The sequence below is a fragment of the Mixophyes fleayi genome, chromosome 7 (assembly GCF_038048845.1).
Source record: "Mixophyes fleayi isolate aMixFle1 chromosome 7, aMixFle1.hap1, whole genome shotgun sequence".
Classification (NCBI taxonomy): Eukaryota; Metazoa; Chordata; class Amphibia; order Anura; family Limnodynastidae; genus Mixophyes; species Mixophyes fleayi.
In genome coordinates, this window is record NC_134408.1 from 18,089,347 (window position 1) to 18,115,159 (window position 25,813).

Genomic DNA, 25,813 nt, shown 5'->3' on the forward strand with positions numbered 1-25,813 from the left:
AGTGGTACCACGATGGCCCTTTATGACCAATATTCTTGAGTCACTGGTTCTAAGTGGATGAATAGACTGCAATATACTTATTATAGGCTCAGCGCACACAATTATTGCCTCCCCTATGTAAGATGTTATTTAAAGGACAGCTCCAGGGGGGTAGACTTACTAAAAGCTTCTAAAAAAGTAAAAGTGGAGGTGTTGCCCACACCAACCAATCAGATTCTAGCGATCATCTTTTAGAATGTACTGGATAAATGATAACTAGGATCTGACTGGTTGCTATGGGCAACGCCTCCACTTTTCCATTCTAGAAGATTTAGTAAGTCTACCCCCAGATCACAAAACCTCATCACAGTCCAGGACTGACAAAATGTCATTGCTTGAGCCCGTTTGTCAGCAGTTGAGTTATTCTGTCACATCTGTAATTAAACAGGATTATGCAGAAAACATGGCACATTCCAAGTTGCTGTATAGTCAGTACAGCCACCTGCACTCTACTTAGACTGTTACTATATCTTCTGTATAGGAGTAAGAGAAGTAGTTTACACTGATTGGCTGTTATACAGGTCATTACTTGATAAAAGACAAATACAATCAGTGGTGAAAGTCCCCCCGGGTCCAGGAGCTGAGCTGGGGCCTGGTTGACCTGTCAGAGCCCAAATGCAGCTGTTTAGTAGATACGGGAGACTTCCCTGTACTCTAGCAGTAATACTGCACAATGCTCAAATTTGGAAATCCTTCTATAACTACTGGTGCAAAGACCAAGGGGACAAAGACCAAGCAGCACTAAAATTCGGGCCACAACAGGGGCTCCCGCTGCACCCTCTCGTGCTACGTCCCTGAAACAATCACCGCACTGATGTTTGTAGAGAGTTATAGATCATCTGTATAATTCATGACATTGTGGAGTCGATTAAGAACTTTGTCCAATAAGAGTTTGGCTAGATGTTGTTCAGTTGAAGAGTTGTACTTATTTTGGCTTGAAGTTCCGGTTGTAGATTTGCCCGGTGGTGGGATATGTAATGAGCCTATAGATAGCCAGATGTAGCTTACCCGCGACAGATCGACATCGGCTTGTTTCCGGTGACACCAGAAAAGGACTGAGGATTCCGAGTGCAGCCGAGTGACCGGCTCGCCGTAAATAAACAGGCGGATGAAAACGGCCAAGACAACGATGAGGTTTATGGGCCAGAGGAGAGCGGAGGGCGAGAGCCAACTTAACAACGAGGAGGTCTCTGCAGAGAGAGAGACAGACAAGTCATATACATTAGAGACATACTGTCCTATAGTAGCCGTAACCTAGGCTGGTATCCTTCACAAGTTGTGGGACTTACCCGAGGGCCCCATTTCCAGCATGTTTCTGCCGCTGCCGTGAAACTTGTCACTTCCAGAGGACTCTTGGCTCCTGGATCCCCCCATCAGGAAAGACAGGGGGTTGAAGGAGAGACAGAGGAAGACGAAAACACAAAGCGCCATACGGGAGCGGTCCAGCATCCCGCTGCTGGGGGAGGAGGGGACCTCTTGCTTCACTTGCACCTGAAATGTAGAATGCATATTGAATGAGTGTGTGTCAGCATTATGACATTATGGGTCTGAGCATGTGAGATGGAATCTAAACAGCTTACGTGTGTTGTGAGTGCGAGAGAGAGCGAGCAAGAGCGGGGGAGAGAGCGAGCAAGAGCGCGGGAGAGAGCGAGCAAGAGCGCGAGAGAGAGCGAGCAAGAGCGGGGGAGAGAGCGAGCAAGAGCGCGGGAGAGAGCGAGCAAGAGCGCGGGAGAGAGCGAGCAAGAGCGCGGGAGAGAGCGAGCAAGAGCGCGGGAGAGAGCAAGAGCAACTATGGGTCTGTGAGAAGTATGGTGTATAATGCACAGAGATAAATGACAGTGGAGAATGGATTGGAGTCTGTGAGGGAAGGCTAGGTGCTCACCTTGGCTTCATCACAGAAGGGGCTGTCAGGCTCAGAGTCACTGCTACACTGAGACAGGGGGCTGCCGCTGTGAGATGGAGACCCCACGTCTGACGGAGGAGGCGTGAGAACATCCATCATCTCCGCTTTAACGCCATCCATATTAATCCCAGTACCGGCAACAAGGTCTTTTAAAGTACCTAATGAGGGGGAAAAAAATATATATATATAAAACACAACTTACCAACCTTCCTGTCAAATCCCATTAACGGTTCATCAATATCATTTACCACACGTCAAGTACACAGAGCAAAGGCAGCCATTTTGTGACCCTGCAGCTCACCGCCTCACAATGCGCCTTTAGTGGAATCACTGGTCCCTAGTGAATTGGTTGGCCACGTTCTAATAAATATGGGTATAGTCCACAAAATGGCTGCCTCCGCTGTGTACAGGTGACAGGCGAGCTTTAAATCAGCTGTTCCCCTAAGGAAGAACAAGAGGGTTCTCTCACTGTTTTTCTGTGCGGCCATTTTGAGCATAATGTTCTCCTGTTTCAGTTTCACATTGTTTTGCTGCAGATAGCGAATGTAGTCAATAGCCTTCTTCAAAATGGATGACTTGTTCAGCTGTGGGCAGAAAGGTGCGAAATGGAGATTTGCAAGTAAATATTAGCATAGCTATGAGCACACGAAGCCATTCAGCTACCGCTCACTGTTATGGCGCGTACCTTGGCTTCCGTTCCCACCACAAGGTCCTTGAGCTCGATAATCTTGTCATTGATGGACGACCTGTATCGTTTCTCTATGGCGTTGTGCGCCGTCCGTTTCTCCCCCTTGACGTTCAGCATGGCCATCTTGCCGTTAGAATTTATACGGTTTATCGGCAGCTTGTCGGCGTCTACCATCAAGGTGGTTAAAATGGTTCCTCCGCTCACCAGGGTCTAGGAGCAAAGAGCAAAAAAGTTCAGCTCACAAAATGGCTGCCACCACGGGGTGTAGGAGATGCATACACTAAATACTTTATTAGCGTAAGCAAAAGAATTTCCAGAAGGTGACAGAACCTAAAAGATTTTATTTGCCTGGGAAGTATTTATACACTTGATTAGAAGTAATTTTTTTTTTTGTCTGCTGGCTCTCAGAGATCCCTCCTGCTGTGTCTTACAAAAGCCACACAATGAAGGAGCTCAGGGCACCGTAAGTGCAGGAAGTGCGTAACGAAAAAAAAAATAGCAGAATAAATGATTAAAATAAAAATGCAGGCCTGCAAAGCTCTTTGTATTTGCACACATACACAAATATATGTCCGTTTACAGCATTTCTGCAAATAGCCGCATTCTGAGAGGAAAACAGTTACAAGACGGCATTTGTTGCGCGCGGTCGTAAGGGCGTTTAAGGTGCTAGCTTTGAATAGGAGCCACAGATAAACAGATCAGCTTTTAGTCTCCCACTGTTGTGTTGTGACTGTTCTCACCGGCATTTGCAGCGGAGTGGTCCGTATGGTGGTGTTGGTCGTGGTGGTGTTGACTCCGGACATCATGGTCCCGTCCGCCTTGACAGCAGTGAGCAGCAGGGAATCGGCCTTGATAAAATGAGGCTGGAGAAGAACCTGTCCCAGGGAGAAACGGTGTTAATACCGACATGACCTGGCGGAGGGCGATGTCACGGACAGCGCCACAGACAGACCACTCACCTGCTGGATTTGGGGGGCCACAGAGGCGGTACTGGTGGCGGTCAGGAAGTGTTGCGGGGAGATGTTCTGAGTGTGGATGGTCAGGTGCTGCTGTATGGGGGGTGAGGAGAGGGTCTGCAGAGTGGGAGCCTGGGAGGAAACGGTCTGCATCGGCTGGCTGACGACGCACTGCAGTGGCTGACTTGCGATGCTCTGCAGCGGCTGACTTGCGATGCTCTGCAGATGCTGGCCCGAGACGTTCTGCAGCGGCTGGCTTGCTGTAGTCTGCTGGGCTGCAACACTTTGTGGAGCTGCAACAATGCCCGTGGGGTAGACACATTAATACAGGTCTCATTATAATCAGTGCTGTACACTTGTGCATTATAAGGAATTGGACACTCACTACTATAAATTATAAGCGTTTTACAAGTCACTTTGCTCTGCAAAAAAAAGTACTTGAACTGCGACCTTTAAATAGAACAGAGTATCTTGGTGACAAACAAATTTATACATAAAAACCTAAACAACATTTGTAATCCTCCAAGGCAGCGTTGACCAATGGACGGCCCGAGGGCCACCAGCGGCCCACCGAGCCTTCATCTGTGGCCACCATCTGGTATTTATTGTTGAGTTTAAAAGAAATCATTTAATCTCAACCAATTCATAAAAGGATAATTCCACCCAAAGCTTAAACTTGCATTTTGGTTCATGCAATGTCCGTGGCTCAGCACATCCAGCAGCTGCACGGAGGGTGTCAGAGAGCCAAACTTGCTCGTACACGGTCCCCCAGACCCAGAGAACAGCAGGTGGCCCCGATAGGATGAGAGGTACCCACCGTACATCCTCAATGCTGGAACCCTGGTATATAAACTTTTGGGACTGGGCTGAATTAAAAATATTCCCCCAAAGACCTTTTCAGTATTGGGTGGAACTATCCTTTAGTTTCACTAAGAACCCATCCTGATTTATTGCAGCCAATTCACAAAATGAAAGTTTGCTTGTTTTATCTATTTTAGGACCTGGCTTCATAAGAGGAACCTGGAACTTCAGATCAGTCAGGATAATGTAACTTAATATGACATCTTTCACCGCACTAGTCACCCTGCCGCTGATTACCTGTATAAGTGCTCTGTTCTTGAAATATAGGCACAGGTTGGGCGCTGTACTGAGGCTGCGCTTGCGTCACTACGGTCTGCCCGAACGCCATGCTCTGCAGAGGTTGTGGAGCCACGGCGGGTTGGAGCTTGGCTTGGGTGTGCTGGGAAGATGGGCAGATTTGCATAGGCTCATCCATAGGCCCGACTGTCAGCTGATGGGTGTGATTGTCCTGAGGCGGGGGCACAGCAGGCTGGCTTTGAAAGCTGGGCGCGGAGAGTGAGAACATTTTCATGGGGGGTGCGTTTGTGGGCGCTGCCAGTAACCCCTCCAAGGAGCTAAGTGCTGTCCCTCCAGCAAGATCCACGTTTGGAGCGACATCCTGGGTCGGAGTACGGACTGTTCCAAACGGGGCATCGAAAAACCCAGAAAAGTCATTGTCATTATTGCGGATGAGCTGAAGCATATCTGGTGGGAGAGAAGGAACACATTAATACACCTGTGTTATAGAATCTGGCCATTATCCAGCAGTTCTCCCTTTAAAGTACACCGGTCGCCTACACACAGTGGAGGAAGCCATTTTGTGGACTCAAACAATGTTTATAAGGCCTGGACAACCTGTGGCTCTCCAGGTGTTGTGTGTGTAGGTGGCAGATATACTTTCATTTTAGGTTATACTCAGCAGAGAGTTATAATACAGTTTATAATAGTAATAATAATACAAGTAAGTGGACAACTGCAATAACTCATATTAACCAATCAGACATTTGCTTCTATTGTCTAATCTGATCTATTCTGATGAAAGCCAATAGCTGATTGGTTAATATGGGTTGTTGTAGGTTACCAGCCATTTCTGGGTGAGGAGGGACCTACAATTGGATTACCAACAGGAATTCTGCCCATGTAGAAAGTTTTTCCCTCCTCATAATCTCAAATATCTTGACTCCTGATAAACTCCTGAAATGTTTACATAAATATCTGTGAATGTTGTTACATGCTCTCTTATATAAACCACCTTGTATTTTAGGCTTAGTGGTCCTTTAAGCTGCCGCGACATCACATCACAAGGCAAAGTATGCAAGCCTGTCACTCACACCCTGCTGTCCCAGCATGACCAACGTGTTTCACCAAGGGCCCTGCTGGTACTGTAATGCCAATCTATTCCATATGCCACTTGAAAATGGCCAGGGAGGGGGTGAAAGGACGGGGCTGTGAGTAAGAGGACTAAACACAAGCCTCTTTAGGGCCACCCCCTTCATTAATTAAAACCTTTCTGGGTTATTTGCAAAAATGTTGTCCCTCCAAATTAAATCTCATTTCTCCAGTTCAGTGCAAAACCAGGTGCATTCCTCTGCCTAATCCGTACTTAACATGCGCACGGGAGATTTGCGCTCTTGTGCGTTCTGAAATGAGCCTTTGTGTCTGAACTCCATTCAGACCATAAGAAAACACCCCCCTCGCTTATTTGTGTGCGTCTTCCTACAGAAACCTATTCCCACTAATGCTGGTAATACAGAGTTAGCAAGGTCTGAATTCTAGGGACATTAGCAGTTCAAGGTAAATATTTCCAGTAGCAAAAATAGGGACAATGCCCAGAAAATTTGTATCAACAGAAATGTAGATACAATAGGTTTCTTGAGGATAAAAAAAATGCCGTATACAACAGTCGTTCTATCCAACAATATACATCTACCATCTGCGTTCAGGCACAGATGAGGCTTGCTAGTTTATTGCAATGTGCTTTTTTAGAAAGAAACAGTTCATATAATTTATGATCATGTTCAAAACCCCATTACAATAGAGAATAATGATTTTTCTGTTCACTCAGCACTTTGCAAGAGATAAATCAATAGAGGTCTGCAGTGATGCAAAGATCCACGGATCTTTATACCAAACAGGTTAATAAATAAATATTAGATTATTGCATCTAACCATATGGAAAATAACTGTAGCGGAAGTTTATGGTCTCAATGATAGTACTCCATTAACAAGTATAAAGTGATATCTGCATTTACGGACCAGAAAAGTGTGTGAACTGCAGAGAGTTCCAGTCACATTCTCTAGCAGAGGTCAGGGAAGGACAAAAAGTAGTGCATAATCTTGCGTGGCACATTGCGCCAAACCTTCTGGTTATTATAACAGGAATCAAAGCACAAATTCAACTATGGAGCCTACATAGTGATTAAGCGTCTTCCGTGAATTAAGCTGTAAAAATTCAGTTTCATAGAAATCGGTTTAAATAAATTAACCCAATACAAGTTATATGCTATAATACAAATGCAATCAGTAATAATAAGTATTATTTAATCATAACGAAGGTAAATAATATTCTGCAAATTACCACACTGGTGCCTGTGATTACAATGTATGCATTATCAAATAAACTTTTTTATTTTAGAATAAAGTCATTATTATTACAGGGCACCGAGCATTAAAGTGCTCTGCATAATACATTATTTTATGTTTAATCAGACTACACATTTTATAGGAATATAATTATACCAATGTATACAGCAAATGTACACAGCTACACGATTCGGCTGTAATATTTGTTTGCATTTTATTTTTCAATCATTGTAGGATCAGAAAAAGCAGCCAAAACTTCTGCAAGTTCCCCATTAAACCTAGATACAGGTGTCAATGGTTCATTAGTCCTCTCATAGCTTCTGTACCTTCAAAAGTGCACTCCATAGCCGGGCTGAATAAAGGGTAAAGGCCAGGCTCCCCCGAAACTCCCAGAGGCTCCCCTTCCCAAGACCTGACACCCAAGGGATGCAGCATAAAAATGTTATTATTCTAAGTACAGTGCCATGGATTTTCGTGTGTCCCTCTCCTGCCTATTCCCACACCCTCCCCTTCCTCCTCCTCCTCCATTGAACCAACTCCACCTCTTGTGGAAGGAGCAAGGGGGGGGGAAGGAGACTGAATCACAGATTTGAGATGAGGTGACTGCTCGGAGCCAATCAGGGAGGGAGAAAGCAGCCAGCCCAGGCTGGTCAAAGACTGAGGAAGGACCAGGCTCGGTCTCTCAAGGTTACTATCGTTCAATGTAGCTTCCACCTCCTGAGGGTTTACTATAGGACGTTCACAGGCGTTGCAAAAGTGCATCCCATACCTGACTGCAAGGGGGAACTGCACACAACTACTGTGCAAGAAAATTACACCTGGGGTGTGCAATATATTTCATCAGGGTCATGTCATGCACGGTGCTGCAATACTGCATTCCTATACACAACAGGGCGTCAAGTCTATATAGATTGCGTTACGAAGGTAATCATTTGCCGCTCCTCCTACTTGTTTGATCCTAAATCAGACACTGCAATAATGTTTTCCATTTATTTTGACAGTATACCTTAAAGCTGCACTACCATCTAAGGAAAGTTTGTGCTAAGGGGACACCTCCCTCTAGCCAGGTTTTACCAGGGCGTCTCTGGTCCTCTTATAGCTTCAACCAAAAACTTGGGGGGTAAGAGTTAAGCTGGGTACACACTACAGAAATTTCAACCAACTTTTTATGCCGAGCGATTTTACATGCGATCGATGTTCCGATCGCTCGGTCCATGGACTGCATACACACTAGCCTTGTTTAGGACGATAAAGGGAAGAGCGGACGTCCCTTTAGCGACTTTTTACAGCCATGTTGTCGTGAGCAATGACTGTAATTTCCCACTCACCGTTGTGGATCGGTCGGAAGTTTATACACACCACACAGCGGAAACGAGATTGGAACGAAAATATTAAACGGTACGACCAACCAAATGAGGCGACAGTCGTCCATTTGGGCAGACTTTCGACCATCGTGTCACTGCACACACTGACCCGTCTTTTGAACGAGCGGTCGTATGTCGGCTGATTGAGCCGATTATTGGACGAAAACCGTGTAGTGTGTACCCAGCTTTAGCAGGAGGACCAATCAAAAGTCTCAACCTCTTGTGACCGGCTCACCCCGCTTACACCCCTCTTCTGCCGCCATTTAGAGTTGGTGGGTGAAATGGATTTGCCAATTCTGTACTACGGAACCCTCGGGACTCCGGGCAGGGGGAAAGTCACCTTAGTAAAAACAAAAATATTTGACACGGATGGCAGTGCAGCTTTAAAGCGTACCTACTGCCTGTGGAGGCTGCCATTTTGCAGAGCGATTCACTATTTATGAGAATGAAGCCTATGAATTCACTAGGAGCTTGTGACATCTCCTGTGCGTGCCTCAGGGATGTCACTATGAATGTATAGGCTGAATGTTCAGCATCGTCCTTCTACTATACCAGATCGCCAATGGCCAGGCCAAAGTATCACCATTACAAATCAGATATAGGCAGCTATGTGCATTAATAATGGTGCCTGTACTGGGAATACCACTGCTCAATCAGTGCACACATTTGTGAGCGACCTGATGTTATTTTGCTGCTGAGAAGGGCTGAGCCTGTTGACAAAAGCCATGTTTAGACACATACAACTGGATGGTTCTAGTCAGGAATAGGAAACCTGGCTCGGCAAAGCCTTTGTGATGGGGTATACCTGAGATAAAAGCTGCACTGGGGGGAAACGTAGACCATTGTGTACGTAGAGTCTACTGAATCAGCACATACGGCCTCTATCACGCTATCAAATGGCTGAAACCCACAGGAAAATCCAATAACTCGCCCAGGGCGGATGGGCAGTGCCAAGGGCTCTGGTTTACGGTGTGTGTGGGGCAGACTGTGAGGAAACCGAGGCAGAAAAAGAAAAATCACACACAAAAGAAGTTAAAAGGAGAGCCAATATATCAATATTAAAATCCAATGGGCCCGGCAGCGTCACCCCAGTTGGTGTAAAAGGCTTGTTATATGCCAAATACTGGAATGTAAATAGCATTTAATTATGTAATAAATTTGCCAGTGTCACGGTGAAATGGGTCATGCTAGAAGGTATTCAACCAGCATAACCAGATAGAGACAACCACAGCTAGTGTTTAATGACAATAATATTGCCTAATAATCTCACAATAATATTTAATAATCTCACGTTCTAATTAACTCATTCACTGCATATATATATATATATATATATATATATATATATATATATATACACACACACATATATATATATATATACACACACACACATATATATATATATATATATATATACACACATATATATATATATATACACATACACACACACACCGCCGTATCGACTTTGTGGTCATGCTTTTTCCCGTTCTGTCATATTGATTTCCAGCTACTATTTTCTTTACTGAATTCATTATAAATGGTTTTGTTTTTTTAAGTACCTTTCATTTCTTATATAAAATAATTACATTCAGGAAATAATTTGAAAAACAGAAGCAGTGAAGGATTTGGGTCAGTGCTCACAGGACTGCAAGGATTTGACCCCTGACTAAAACAAGGTAAAGGGTTTGTTTGTTTATAGAGAAACTAACATACACATTAACTTCAACTAGGGAAAACAAATAGTCATAATAATAGTAAAAATAAAAATACTTCTTATTACATGACAATAAAGTATTGTCACTAATAAATCTATTATTTTTTTTTATTTTTTTATCTACAGACTATTACTTCTGTGGTATAACCAGCAGCAGTGTACATTAACAGTATATATATATATATATATATATATATATATATATATATTTAACCAGCTCAGCACTAGAACAATGACCGACAGTAACCCCAGAGTAACGTCACAATGGAGGCGGTTCCCAGCCAGCAGCCCTAGGAAGCCTTAGGATTCCACAGAGACACACAGGACGCACATGGGGCATTAATAGCAGGGGACAGAGGGGCCAGTTCTGTCTAATTAATGATGAAGAGGTGGTTGCTGGACCACTTCCTCATGTGTCATATATATATATATATATATATATATATATATATCTATCACAACCAGTTGTCTCAAAACACCTTACCCAAAGAAGGACAACCTATGTCTCGGCTGCTGTAGAACTACAAGTCCTATAATGCCCCTCCAGCCACAGGTGGACAAGCTGTGGCTTTTCAGCTGTTGAGGAACTACTAATCTCAGCATGCCCAGCTAGCTTTGCAATCAAAACACATTATCCACAAGAATACTTTATGCCCAGTTAAAGGAGCCACACACTTTTGTGGAGTTACCTGAATGCCTAGAGGATCCAAGACCACCCCCCAAAATAAAATAGGAACCCCAATTCACCTGCTGAGGGTCCCCACTCACCCCTGATTGACAGGCTGTCAGCTACTGCACACAGATAAGCTATCTCCTGCACGGATACAGAGTGCCACAAGGCAATGCATGGCTCACCCACCATCTATGTCACTCAGCAGGACTGAGTCTATATCACTGCTCTCATGGAGGGACAGAGAGGGGTCCAGCTGGTCCAGGGAGCTGTCATCAAATCCCAGGCTGTTCATTTTGGTAGTTTGGTTTCCTTTTTCTTTCTCCTCCCTGGGAAGGTTTCCTTAATCCCTCTGTCCTGGGCCAGGCATGAAGCTTATTCCAAGGAAGTCTTTGCAATGAAGTTAACAGAAGCTGGTTATTGTTGTTGGAGGGGAGGGGGTCTAATGCCAAAGTCCCCCCATGCCTACAAGATCCACCATGCAAGTTGAGTTAAAAACTGCAGCTGCTTCTGTTCCTGCTGTTCTCTGAGAGGGGGGAGGAGCCTGTCTCTTCTGGCCCCGCCCAGTACACCCCCTACACCCAGACACCTGCCCCCATGTCCTAGACCTGCCTCTTTCCTCCCCTAATATCCTGGACTGCCCCCCCCCCCCTGCTCTCAACCCTAGTGTCTTTCTACAGGCTGCAGTCAGAAGCAGATTCTGGGGGATGGGGGGGTGTTAACCCTTTCACTGCTAGCACCTTGTAAAACTATGTTGATAACTGCATGTGACACAGTAATGATGTGCTTCTTCTTGGTCAATAAATAAATCTGCTTTTGTGCAGAGAAAATACCTAGTGGTAAGTGAGGGAGCACTGTGCTATCACACGTTCCTGCAATGTCATTTGCACACCAGTCTCATCTGTGATAGAATGAATGGAGGACAATAGAGCAAACAATTGCAGCATCATTTTGATAGATTCCAGTTAATACAGTGCCTCTGTTGTCACCTCAAATGTCACTCCCTGGCAGGATTAGGCAGTCCAGTGCCTTACCCAGCAGTTGTGGAACTACAAGTCTCAGCAGGCCCTGCCTGGGACTTGTAGTGCCACCACAACAGGTGGAGAGACACAAGGTTGCTTACCTGCGCTCATCAGCAAATTAAAAAAATTATACTGTCTGTATGCAAAAACTGAGACGTTAATGATCCTTATTTTTTTAAGTTGTCAGCTTCTGAAGTAAATTTAAAACAGGCTTGAAAAATTAGTTCTGAACTATTCTGGTTTTTCTAAAAGTTGCAGCTATGTTGTTTTCACAGTGCCGCACCCACAGAAATGCATCACACTGCACAGATTGTACAGAAAAATACCTGTCTGATTTCCTAGAAATCATGCTGTTTTTTGGTTCTTGTGTACTCTGTCTGCATTCTGCATATAATACACATACCCCTAGGGTACATACATATAGGCGGTTGTAGAACAGCTTGTGGTGCCTTGCCCTGAACTACATTAGTGAACCTCTAAACACGCAGCTGGTGGTTTATTCATTATCCTGCAATCCTTATAGTAACCAATAGTTCACTATCCTGAGGTCTGCTAAGCGTTTGTTCACTTCCACTTAAAACTGGAGCCCCACACACAAATCTCAACAGCTTAAGCTGGGTACACACTACACTGTTTTCGTCCAATAATCGTCTCAAACAGCCGACATACGACCGCTCGTTCAAAAGTCGGGTCAGTGTGTGCAGTGACACGATGGTCGAAAGTCTGCTCAAATGGACGATTATCGCCTCATTTGGTTGGTTGTACCGGTAAATAATTTCGTTACAATCTCGTTTCCGTTTGTGTAGTGTGTATAAACTTCCGACCGATCCACAACAGTGAGTATGAAATTACAGTCATTGCTCACGACAACATGGCTGTAAAAAGTCGCTAAAGGGATGTCCGCTCTTCCCTTTATCGTCCTAAACAAGGCTAGTGTGTATGCAGTCCATGGACCGAGCGATCGGACCATCGGTCGCATGTAAAATCGCTCGGCATAAAAAGTTGGTCGAAATTTCTGTAGTGTGTACCCAGCTTTACAGTATGTGGCATACAATCCAGCAGTGAAATAACAATTCACACCCTAACTTCATTTCCCAAAGTTAAGCATCGTAGATAATAAATATCACACCATTTAAATGGCGGTACTCCCAAGAACTGTATAATCTCCGTGGTACTCATAGCAGTAGGAGTAATATCAAAACAATGCTTAAAAAAATGCCACGGTATAAAATGAATATATCATTTCGATTTCATCAGGGCAGTGAATTAATAATGAAAGCTGTGTGTTTAAAAGGATTAACGTCTGATATCTTTGATCCTGAACTTTTACTGTAATACTGCAGACTGTATACAAATTAATGAGGCCCTTTATATGTTCTCTTGTTAATAGTTAACGAGTATTTCTTTACATAAGCCCAATATCTCAGACCATGACCTGGAAGCAAAATAACCAGCCATTCTCACATGTGTTGTGTCCTTATAGATCCACTTATCAGTCAGCATCTGGTCAGTATGCAGTGGGATTGAATGAACTTTATACTCTAGTAGTATCTGGGCGTCATATGTGTGTTCAAATCTAGTCCTGACAGTAATATTTCTGCAGTGTGCAACAATGCCAACAGACAATGGGGACACATTTAGGAAACCTAAAGGGAATTATTGTAATTTTATTATGCATATCATATAATGCACGTACTATGCGACAAAGCACCATATATAGCTAAGATTAGCGTTGTCTAGTGCAATTCACAGGTTTAAAAGTACTGTAATGTTGTTGTATTTTGTCTTTATTCACTTATTTATTAAATATTTTTGTTTTGTTTTCAGAAATGTCTTCTCTTCCAATGCAGTAGAGTGACCTATCTGTGACTACACAAAGGAATCACTGGATTTAGTGTTGCCATGTGTTTCAAAATCCAATATTCTATTTATAAATAGCAAATAGTGCTACTTAACTCCAATTAACAGCTTTTAAACATTACCCCAATACCTAGAGATATTATGTCAGCTGGGTTATAGAAGCCGATTTAGAAATCAGAGATATGTTTTGGCCAGAAATATAAATACTTATGTTTCAATCACAACTCGTATTTTAGATTGTAAGCTCTTATGAGTAGTGTTTTCATTCCCATTTTGTCTCTACATTTTATTTTTAGAATGTCTTCAATCAATAGCAGAGGTTTTTAGCTGTGTGTTTATGTCTGTGTGTACCTTTAATGTGAATATTCCATGTTCTGTGTTGGAATCTCCAACTGGATCAGCGAGTGTAAGAAAAACATTGATATGAAGGCCAACTAGTATGATTATTTGTTGCTAAAGTTACTAACACTGAAATATAGAACTTCCAAATGTCTTCAGAAAAGTTGCAATTTAGTGGCAATGGCAAAAGTGCCCTAAACTGGCAAAAAAGTCAAATTCCATAATTTTTCTCGTCAATTGATCAAGCAGCAGCAATAAAGTCTTGGGGCTAGATTTACTAAGCTGCGGGTTTGAAAAAGTGGGGATGTTGCCTATAGCGACCAATCAGATTCTAGCTGTCATTTTGTAGAATGTACTAAATAAATGAAAGCTAGAATCTGATTGGTTGCTATAGGCAACATCCCCACTTTTTCAAACCCGCAGCTTAGTAAATCTAGCCCTCGGTCACTATGAGAGCTGACCCTCCAACATGACCTCTTCTCCCAAACTTTCCACTTAATTTACTGTTTAAGTTATTTGGGCGACATGAACTGACACCATTGATTCCTTATTTTAGTGGTAAATTGAGCAGGATGCTAAGGATCAGAGGATTTTTTCCCCCAGGTTTTGGGGTCCTGTTTGAAGGTTTGTGATATTGTAGGATTCAGGGATAAATCCCACCATGATAACAATTTATATGGGCCCAATTGTTTAATTGACATCCTGGGATCGGTGCTTTCTGTCACCCAAGTGCTCCAAAAATAGTGTCTAAAAACACTTAACTTTAAAATAGGAAGGGCCCCATTATCCCCAACCCCCCAGGTACCAAAAGGTCCATCAGGAGCCCCCCATCCCCGTGGCTCCGAATCATCTGTGTGTGTCCCCTACCCCAGTAGAGTGGACGTCATAGGGTTCAGGAGGGTAGGTACCTCATTTTCACCACCCTCCAGATCGTGGGTAGGAACCCATAAGGGTCTCTGCACCCCCACAATTGAAGTTAAAAATGGCAGCGGAGGTGACAAACAAAAAGATGAATAAATAGTTGCAGAGGGAGCCTGGCCCTGGTCTTACCAAACATTTCTCCTGCCCATCCAAAAAGCCAGGGCAAGTGCAGAAAAAGAAAATTTTTGCAAACAATGGGCTCCGTTGCCCGACCCTTACCGAGGGTTTTGCCATCACCCTGTGATTTTCGGGGGCACCCCTGGCTCTGCCACACCTCAGCCCCTGCCCATAGGGCCAAGGGAGCCTGTCCATGACCAGAGGGCACTGCCATCCCTCTCCTTGGACAGGACTACACCTGTTCTTAGCCAAAAGGTAGACAAGCTATATGGACCCAATGCTGCATCCAAATTAGTACTAAAAATTTAAATATTGGTGTAAATTATATGTAATAAAATATGTTGGTAATTTTAATGGCATTATATCTGCAGGAAATTGTCATTGAAAATCAGGTATATAGAACTACTCAAATATATTAGGAAATGGGGGGGCATTAGTACATAAATTATAAAAAAATAATGAATTGCACAATGCAACCACAAGAGCTTACAATCTAACCCAGCAATTGCCTCTTACTATACAGACATCATCCAGCAGTGTAAGGGTTAAGAGTCTCTATCTTAGCCCCGCCCCCAGCTCCTTAGGAAGACTCCATGCAGCAGGGCGCGCAACACATACACCTTCAGAAAACTCCCCTCATGAATATGCATTACCTCGTCCATTTCACCCGAGCGCTTCTCAAACCAATCAACAGTTTGGGAGGGCGCGGCTTCTTCAGCAGGCTTGGTTGAGCGAGCAAAGGGGAAAACCCCGCCTGTAGAACGAGTAGATTTGTCCAATGGCAGCGCCAGATCTGAGTGGGGTGAGGCAGCGTCATCACACAGCGAGCTCTGATTACATCATGCGGTCCTCCAAGGAGTTGTTACACTGGGTTGGTCACATGGTTCTCCTGCTTCGGATTCCTCCGCCAACGCTCGGGCGGGTGGAAGTTGTTGTTGTGGGGAGAACACAATGTTATTAATGTGCAGAGAGATGCCCTCTAGTGACCTCTGGGTGCCCAGGGACATTATAATCTGCTAGTTGTATAATAATACTATGTACATATCAGGATTGTGCAGCCCAGAGCTCCTTACTGTAGCCTTTTATTCTGACTTGTTGCTGTTAATGTCATTTATTGCATGATTTACAGTACTTAGCAGCTGGTAGACCCTCTCCATTCATCACTGCATACCTGGCTTGTGCAGCATGTGACTACAGCTGCTGTGGAACTACAAGACCCAGCATTAAGTGCCTACTGGGACTTGTAGTTCCACACCTGATCAGACACTGGTTCCCTCTCTCTGCTGTAAGCCAAAAGAAAAATATTAGTTCAATAATTTACTTTAATTAATTTACTTTATTTCATTAATTTACTCATTTCATTAATTTACTTTAATAATTGTACATGAATAGTATAAATCCTGATGTTTGGAGCACAGATTCAAGTTTATATTGACTTTTAGGACATATGTGACAATAACAAATTGATGCACCATATTGGTAGCGCTGAGTCAGCCATCTCTCCAGGGTACGCACAATATGGCCTCTGTTCCGTCTCTGTTTAATAGTTACCTAATTATAGGCACAGACTGGTGTCAAAGTCATATAATTGGATGAAAGAAAAGTATATTGATTAATATTGTTTTACCGTGCGATTGCGATCAGTACACCACGTGTTACATGTCATGGCGCAGTTGCACAATAAGTCACGTACGAATACACTCGCACTTACACATTTGTATATATATATATTTTTCATATTTATAATGGTTTTACTCCACAGTTGTTTATGAGCAGATGTTATTTGGTTTATAGTTACATATTATAAGGTTATACGTACACTTTAGTGATATTTAAAGTTCAGGTCACGGGAAGCATGTCATGTTTGGTATCATTCTAATCCCCTATTTTTGACGCATTCTTTATTTGTGAGTTGCATAATTAAAAGTCGTCAACAATAACAGTTCCAGAGAACCAGCAAAGCAATTCAGCAACATTCAGTTTTTCTAATCCCCTATTTATCCGCAGTTGCCCGGTTCATTCGCTGAAAGGATCGCACATTGCGTGCGCTAGTTATGGATGATAGGGAATAAATGATTAGAATGATATTGTCTGTGTAATGCTAATAGACCAGTTTGAACCAGTTCTTGGTGAGAAAACTAAGTATAAAACTGGAGAGCTGACCCCCACCCTTGGAGGGGGTCGTTTGAACTGGCCAATGACCTGCATTACACTGGACCTACCTGAAGCCTGAACCTATGGAAACTTGCCAAGTCACCGGTACTGTTTTTACTGTAAGACCAAATGTATATATACTGCTCCCTGGAATCAGCTAGGCAGTCACACTGACCACAGTCTTCAGGACTGAAGGACTGTAGCTGGGTCCAGCAGAGCGCAGCGGGGGCAGCGTATGTATCATGTATCGGCTGTACTGTACTTATTTATTGAACTGCTAAACTTTTGCTGTTGCTAAATAAATTGTTTGTGCTTTGGAAGCACACAAATCGCATAGACAATGCTTATTGGAAAACGATAAAATTACTTTAATACTGGGGTCACCCAGGTTTAAGGCTATGTCCAGATGGAAAATGATATATATGTACAAGTATAATTTTATGCTATTTAAAACTCTGACTCTTCAGTTACACTCCTAGTACGCCTCTCCATTCACTAAATAATGCCTATGTGCATTTTCCATTACAAAACATCAGCTAGTACTCTTGATAGAATGGCATCTCAGACCACATTCCCTCTGTTTAGAACAAGTGAGGTGTTTTTAGTATTTTTTGAATGAATGGGAGGGAATTCATACATAAAGTAATTACCGATAACATAGTGACTGCTGGACGGACCAGGGACACAGCATGCACTATTGTGATATAACCAGTGGTCGCAGTGGGGGGTATACGGTGGTCCCTTGAACCGCCACTTCTACTACTACCTTCATTGTAACACTGTAACATTCCAGTCACTCACATTTTGATACCACCCCTCCTGCATTTTCACTACAATTGGATATAACCATAGAACACTTGTGGATGGTGAACGCGGGTCAGGTGGAACATACTAGGGATCATCATCACCACCATTTATATATATATATATAACGCCACTAATTCCGTAGCGCTGTACAGAGAACTCACTGACATCAGTCCCTGCCACATTGGAGCTTACAGTCTAAATTCCCTAACACACAGACTAGGGTCAATTTGTTAGTAGCCAATTAACCTACCAGTATGTTTTTGGAGTGTGGGAGGAAACTGGAGCACCCAGAGGAAACCAACACAAACGCGGGGAGAACATACAAACTCCACACAGATAAGGTCATGGTGGGAATTGAACTTATGACCCCAGTGCTGTGAGGCAGAAGTGCTAACCACTGAGCCACCGTGCTGCCCATATGTGAAAAGCCCATTTACATTCAAATTTTGCTTGCTCTAGACTCTTGACCAGCCTAACGCTGGCCCTATTTGTGAATGGGTCACTGCCTCTCGCTGTATATTCTTCCAATCTACTTGTCCTGATTATTTATATTCCCACCCCGAGATTCCATTTTCGGTTTTTAATCAGCAATTCCTTAAGGATGGCAACTTAATGCTCCAGACACACAGAAAAATGGTCTCCATAGGTATGTCGTAATGAGTTGTCAAGTCTAGGCTCCCAGCCTAAAGATGGAATTCACAGGGACGTTAGGGGTAGTAGTCATTTTCTGTGTCTTTCATACATTATAGAGAATTCGACTTCCTCTCTGTCATGAAGTACCTAGGTGAGAGACCTTTTGACAGACTGCCTTGGAGATATTGAAGAGAGAGGAGCATACAATTAACTAAGGGGACTACTAACCAATCACTTATAGCCTTTAATGGCTCACATCCAAATAGATGCTTCCTTCTAAGTCAAGGAAACATCCGTTTTCAAACAAAAAACACCACAAATGAAATGAATACTCAGATAATACATACTTGTTATTGGTTTATTTCCATATTTGTACATATTTTCGCTACAGAAGTACATTTCAGCAAAACAAACGGCTTTCTAAAAGACCGACATATACAGGGGTGAAGGAGAATATTCTGGACGGATTAATAACTCCTACAGACGTCATAAAACGCAAAAATATGTATACTCTTACACAGCTTAAAAATCAGATACACAGGAAACAAAAAAATAACAAGGGTTCAACAAATAAATAATGTCTAACATTAATCTACAATTAGTGTTTGCATGTATAAAATATAAAATAATTTAAGATATTAAATATACATGTTAGTTGTAGCATGTTACTGGGACACACAATGAGCCTGGATGTAGCAGCCTGGCTTTGCAGACGTGGTGAATTTCACACAGGGAAACACCGTTGATTACGAACATGATTTTATTTTCAGTTAAATAGGAGCTAGAACAACTTTTACATAAATCCTTATTTGTGCAGTATTCGTGCACAGGACAGAGCCGTTTCCTGGAACTCAAAATAAGATTATTATTTTTTTTACACTTAAATTTTCATATACAAAGTGTGGCTTGATAGATATATCTCTCAACTCATTCTCACATCAGTGGGAGTTCCCTTCTTTGTGATATCCTGTAACGCTTTGGTGCTCAACTTTACACGGGACCAATGACGTTCGTCATGAGGTGCCGAGTGCCTCAACCTCAGGTGGCAGAATGTAGGGGTGGCAGGAAGCAGTGCGAGTTAATCTAAAACAAGTCTACTATTTAAACTGGTCCGCTTCAATGCAAATCTGACCATCATGCATTGCCACCAGTTTGCCTACATATGCCGACATCATGAAACACGCCAATACGGGTCCCCTGCGGTGGCGTTAGGGCTAGGTACGGCCCTGCTTGCGACGCCAAATGTTAGTGTGCCATCATTTTAGCAGCCTTTTACTGTAGGCTACAATGCACATCTGACACCACTAGGGGATGCTGTAATACGGCACACCATGGAACATGCTGTACCACTCTTCCAATGGACACTAACCCAACACATATTTAATGTGTCCAAATTTACAGTCCATCTCAGGAACACAAGGACAGGGGGCCCCTCTCATGAGCTGGGATTCCCATCCTTCTCATAGGCTGTAGAGATTGTAGGACAAAGGTGTTTATGGGCCAATAATAAAATTGGTGACAACGCTTCTATGAGGTCGAGAGCAGTCATAAAATTATAAAAGAGTAATGTCTACAAGAATTAAAAGGTACTCAGATACTGCTATGGAAGTAACCAGCAAAGCACACTCTATTGTGCTAGTAAATTTATCCTAATGATTAAATGTAATGGCCAAACTTCTGTCTCTGCAACAGAAAACCATATATCATTTTCATGGTCCCTGTGATTCTATGGTGCCCACAGCTACTGCTTTTGACAGTCAACCGTTCTCTCCAAAATATAAACACAATGTATGCATTACATATACAATATGTATAAGATGCATGTTCTATGTACAGAAACACCCATCTCCAATGTAACGCAGCCTACTGAGGTATACGCCACTATACTTAAATATCAGGGAATATTGTCCCTTTAAAGGACAAACGTTAATATATTATATAAAATGTCACTATGCTATATTATTCCACACGTATGTTCCGCTATGTCATTCCTTGCCTGTGGGTGTCACTGTTGCTATTTCTATCTATGAAGAGTATAAGTCTGCGACTAAGTTTCCCTATGAGCAGCAATAGTGACACCTGTCTTTTGTAAAAGGTACTACACGCCATCAAATTATTTATTGATTTCTGCATAGCAGATGAAGTTTTGTGCCGGGACATGTGCCGAATTTAGGCTGAAAGTGGCAGTCTTAGGGGACAGTCGCTTGCTACCAGGCTGCTGACATTCAGACAGTGTAGTGAAACCTTATCGGTTTGGGAAGGAGAATGATTACTACAATCCATAGGCAGCAGGTTTATGGGAAAGCAAACCTCCCACTTGTGTGGTAAACCAGTACAGACAAAATATGGCACCCGACGGTTTAGGATGACCGGTTAATAGTGGCTTCCATGTAATATCTGTATCTGCCTTGATAAGCCTACAAACCGAGCTACTTGTATCTTCTCAGCAGTGTAAAGAAGTATTCTGTGCACAGCCAGTGATCTCCCTTAGCCCTGCACGGAGGACACGGTTAATGCTCCCTGCTGTGCACCGTGCAGTAATGAATAGCTGATTAAGGTTGGACAAGTGTCCGCCACTCCGTAGTACGAGAGGTAAGAAAGCTGTGCAAATATTGCAGTTCAGGTATACGTTATTTCTACTATATAGAGATATATAGAGAGCAGGAGAGACAGAAGACATGCAGTGCTATTGCAGTGACCCGAAGGTGCACAGAGGTAAGGTCTACAAGGACGGGAAAGAATGTGCAGAGCGCCACCTAGTGTGGCACTACCGCAGAATACTATGTAGCAGGTCTGGCACCTAATGCCCTTCTGTCCTTTAACCATGAGGCCACCCACCCAGCACATTCATTTCTGCATGGCCAGAATAAGGAATGACAAGTAGACAGGAGCACCCCCTTTCTCCTCCCATGATCCCTTCCTCCGCCCATGGCCAGACGTACAGGCTCCAGCACGATTGCAGACCCACTGATATCCTTCCAAACTGAGTGGGTGCTCAGACAGGGCATCATGTCATGTCCCTACATCTCGGCAGCTAATACTTGGCAGTAGGTCCTTGGGATTTTCATGGAAGAAGGGCGGAGGGGGTGGCGGGGGGGGGGGGGGGGGGGGGGGAGTTCTAGGCGATTCCTTAAGGGAAGTCAACAAACACCTTGTAGGACTTGGTGGAAGGAACCTTCCCCCCCATATGTTACCTGGCGAGTCTCATGCAGAACAGGAAAACCCATTTTTACCTCGCATGCAGGCAATGGGAGGGTCGAAACTGTTCTACCTCTTGCGGCCATAGTTTATTGGAGGTGGTGGCTTTACCACACAGACCAATGACAGATTACTGATCAGGACACGCATCTCCACCAATCCTGGAGACCAGCTGAACTCACGGTCAGCCAATCAATTCACTGGGAAGGGTGCCTCTGTGATGTCACTAGTTCTAAGCCAATTTAAAAGGCTGCTGTCTCATAAAGACTAATTCAACCCAAAAAAAGAGACTGCCTCCATTGTGTGTATGTGGTAAGACCATGGATAAAGGACAGGCTGCAGGGCGGATAATGATGGGCATGTATGTGGTAGGTGGGGAGCGCGAGGAATGCTATACAGAGCGGAGAGGTTATTTACAACGCAAACAGTGTGTCATCAACCCGCTCCTGCTTCTTCCGGCTGGCGGGAGTCACTGTGAGAGTGGGCTCTGTGGTGGGGGGAGACGGGAGTTCGGGGATCCTTTCTGCCGATTTGGCCCTTTCTTCCAGGAACTTGTCAAACTCTGAAAAGTGGGAACATTGAAGAATGAGGCTTATAGTTAATTGGTACAGTCAGTCATATTGTACCATAACTGGTACAATCATATCCAATATAGACAGCAGACGAGTGTCATATCCAGGAGCAGTAATATAAAACCATTCTGTCTGATAATATAAATAAATGACTGAAGAGCACTATGATTTTACAGAAACCGTTAATGCAGGCATGCACCTAAGAATGCACCAATAGGAAACCTCTAAGAAGGGTTTTCCGTTTCGTATAAACGGCAAACATCTCCAGGTGGTCACATCAAGTTTCCTAAGGAAAATTAGGGTAAAAAGTGTTCCTATAGATATTACCAAAATTGGTTCTATATAGTAAATATTTTACACTTGTTAACACTTGTGTCAGAATCCAGGAAGATGCATGTAAAGGGGGGGGGGGGGTTAAGGGCTGTAACTTTCACAGACATGACAGATCCAAGTGGGCCTTCACTCTGTCAAGTATTGAGTTCAACTGGTGAGAGACTAAGGGCTAGATTTACTAAGCTGCGGGTTTGAAAAAGTGGGGATGTTGCCTATAGCAACCAATCAGATTCTAGCTGTCATTTTGTAGAAGGTACTAAATAAATGAAAGCTAGAATCTGATTGGTTGCTATAGGCAACATCCCCACTTTTTCAAACCCGCAGCTTAGTAAATCTAGCCCTAAAACTTGGATCGCCAAGCTACACGACACCAAAGGCGGTATAAATCCAATATTGACACAAGTCACATAACAGATGTACCCTCAAATTTACTCCAAATCAACAACACCCGAGTGAGAAGAGGCTGATTCTGTCACCTTCAGAGAGATGGCGGCCATTTTGGGGCCTAAGCTAAGAGTCATGAGACTGTAGCTTTCAAATTCATTGGAAACCAGTACTTCACCAATATCAGGCTTCATAAATAGTCATAAGTAGTCAGACAGGGCCTCAGTGACCTGGTTCCAAGGAGATTGATTGTCCGCATACTTCTGCCAAAACGGATGAATCAATCGAGGTCGACTCGAACACATCTTGGGAAACGAGATGTGTACACTCCCCACATACAACACATACATCACGTACATCACGTACCTTCACTAGTCACCCCTTCCTCTGGCTCATCCCCCTTCTGTAAAGAGAAAGACCACAATATTCCAGATGTAAGAGAGCGGAATACACAAGATGCGCAGAAACGTGTGTACAGAGAGTTTTATGTGTATTAAAATGCATCAATGTTGGCCAAACAGCGCGCCACCATATCTCTCATATAGAACTATTTAAAAGAAAAGAAAACAAAACAAATAACTATTTGTACATCACTAAATCCAATCAAATATAGACTATCAAACCAAATCAGTCTTCAGATTTGTACGTGAAAGCGATCTGACTGATGTGGGCATTATAAATGTGCGTTCCAGCAATCCTATAACTCTCCTGCATTATAATGCATGTACTTCACATCTCTTTCTGCTCCATCAGATGAATGTTTTATATTGCAGAGCAAACACTCATCAGCAATCTGATCAAAGCAGAAGACGAAAACTGCCATCGTCATGCAGTGGTTTGGAAATGGAAAAAACTACCACCAACAAGTGTGCGCATGTGCGGCCGGCGTTAGAGAGCTGTAGGGGCAGGAATCAGCACCGCAAACCGTTCTGCATAATAAAAACATAGTTGCAATAATACCCCAATGTGAACGTGCATCAGCATATTAATAATATGCATCTTAATGGCAAATTTCAATTTAATTTTTAGAACCAGCAATTAAAATACCAGTTTGCAGTATCTCCAATTAGTCCTCCCCACCACATTCACAAACCGCGGGCCGTCGTTTTGTGGGCCGAGTTAATATTAAGGTCTGGTCTAATAAATGGATAGGCTATTGGTTCAGCCCACAAAATGGCTGCCTGGAGTTAGATTAACATTTAAAGGGGTTCTCCACCTTTTCATGACAGAGTTATTGGCTTCAGCATCCCCTCTTGTAACGTTTACCAAGTACACTGCTTTACCTGTACACCTGTTTTTTTTCCCTGAATTTTTGCCATATAGTTATATCAGGCAGAGTGTTATCTCCATGATATAGCCCTGGGGTTATGTCCAAGGGCAACACAAAACAAACAACGAGTAGTGAAAGTTGCAGAAGGGTGCACACAAGCCAATCAATTAAGGTCACCTGAAGGTGGAAACACTATTTATATCATTGTACCAGCTGTAGACATTAGACACGTACAGAGAAAAAAAAAAGCGTATTCCGCTATGTTTGTGAGACTTAGTGATAAAGCAAACAGCGGTTCTAGAGCGCGAGGTAGAAGTGCAGAAGATCATCTCACCACGTCTGTCCCGAGCCACTCCTCTAGGTCATCCATGTCGGAGGCCTGTGCCACGGGGATCTACGGCAAGCGGGCGCAGCCATAAACACATCCACAAGCAGTGAGGCAGAACAGCCAAAACAATGAAAAAAAAATCCAAAATAAACAGAAAATAAGCAGGATGCAAAAAACAAAAAAAAAACAGTATGACAATGTAAAATGAGCTAGTGATAAAACAAAACAAAACAAAAATACAAAACCAAAAGAATAATAATAAAATAGAAGCAAATAATAATCAAACAAAGACAATTAACATGTATGGTGGGGTTAATATAGCTCAGTGACGTCAGGGAGGATGAGGTAAATGTAATGGACTCCAGCCTGGCCAGGTGACACGTCAGCAGGAGCGTGAGAAAGCGTTGCACCCATGTTACAGTGGACAGGTCAGGGAAAGGTTATGGCTGTTAGGGACAGATTACCGGTTTTGCTGGCTGTGGGATCTTTTCTGTACCCTTGTCACCAGAATTAGCTCTGCTTTGTATTCTATACCCTATCTTGTATACTAGCCACCAAGCTGGACCACACTAGGGTTGGTTTTGTATACTTGGAATACTGCATTGAAGAGAACTGGCCCTCTTGGCACACAGAACATGGAAGGTGGGAGCTCTGCGTATATCAATATGCACACCATGTAAAGCCCCAAATCTAATCCTTGTCTGGGCGTCCTACGGTCACCACATTTCTAACACAATTATACTATAACAAGCACTTGTCAGACACTAATCCCGTAAACCCACCAAGTTCGGCACCCAAGTCCCCTAAATCCCCCACAATTCAGACTACCAGGAATAGTCCCCAAACGACATGTCTCTCACAACATTCTCCCTACATCCACAGCTTAGTAAATAGCATTCCCCCTGCACCCATCAACTCACCCCAGACCCACCATTGCCCTTCAATAAAAACAAAACACACAGTGCCATCCGTGGGGAGGGGTAAGGAGGGCACAGAACACCAGATTAGGTGGAAATCACACAAAGGTGGGCAGGTCTCGTGCTGGTTACATGGCATCCTCTTACAGACTAAGGTCATGGTTGGGTCACCGGTCCTGTACACCAAGCTCATAC

General features: G+C 43.4%; 2 protein-coding genes across 12 annotated transcripts in view; both read right to left on the reverse strand.

The window, feature by feature from the left end:
- Positions 1 to 11,307, reverse strand: part of SREBF1 (sterol regulatory element binding transcription factor 1) — a 31,265-nt gene extending 19,958 nt beyond the window's left edge. For 2 of the 4 annotated variants that reach the window (XM_075179202.1, XM_075179205.1), the window contains exons 1-9: positions 7,336 to 7,443; positions 4,685 to 5,131; positions 3,590 to 3,879; positions 3,371 to 3,505; positions 2,628 to 2,840; positions 2,412 to 2,526; positions 1,922 to 2,100; positions 1,329 to 1,530; positions 1,048 to 1,229 (exon numbers count right to left, since the gene is read on the reverse strand). In XM_075179202.1, coding sequence (XP_075035303.1) covers positions 1,048 to 1,229; positions 1,329 to 1,530; positions 1,922 to 2,100; positions 2,412 to 2,526; positions 2,628 to 2,840; positions 3,371 to 3,505; positions 3,590 to 3,879; positions 4,685 to 5,131; positions 7,336 to 7,354 — 1,782 coding nt within the window. In that variant the 5' untranslated portion in view covers positions 7,355 to 7,443. The other 2 variants (XM_075179203.1, XM_075179204.1) reach the window with 2 other exon arrangements.
- Positions 11,308 to 18,960: 7,653 nt separating this feature from the next.
- TOM1L2 (target of myb1 like 2 membrane trafficking protein) overlaps positions 18,961 to 25,813 on the reverse strand; it is a 35,469-nt gene continuing 28,616 nt past the window's right edge. For 4 of the 8 annotated variants that reach the window (XM_075179211.1, XM_075179209.1, XM_075179210.1 and 1 more), the window contains 3 exons: positions 24,708 to 24,767; positions 23,470 to 23,506; positions 18,961 to 22,376 (listed from right to left, as the gene is read on the reverse strand). In XM_075179211.1, the coding sequence (XP_075035312.1) occupies positions 22,228 to 22,376; positions 23,470 to 23,506; positions 24,708 to 24,767 (246 nt within the window). In that variant the 3' untranslated portion in view covers positions 18,961 to 22,227. Of the gene's footprint in view, positions 22,377 to 22,642; positions 22,673 to 23,469; positions 23,507 to 24,707; positions 24,768 to 25,813 lie in introns of those variants that run through there. The other 4 variants (XM_075179213.1, XM_075179212.1, XM_075179214.1 and 1 more) reach the window with 3 other exon arrangements.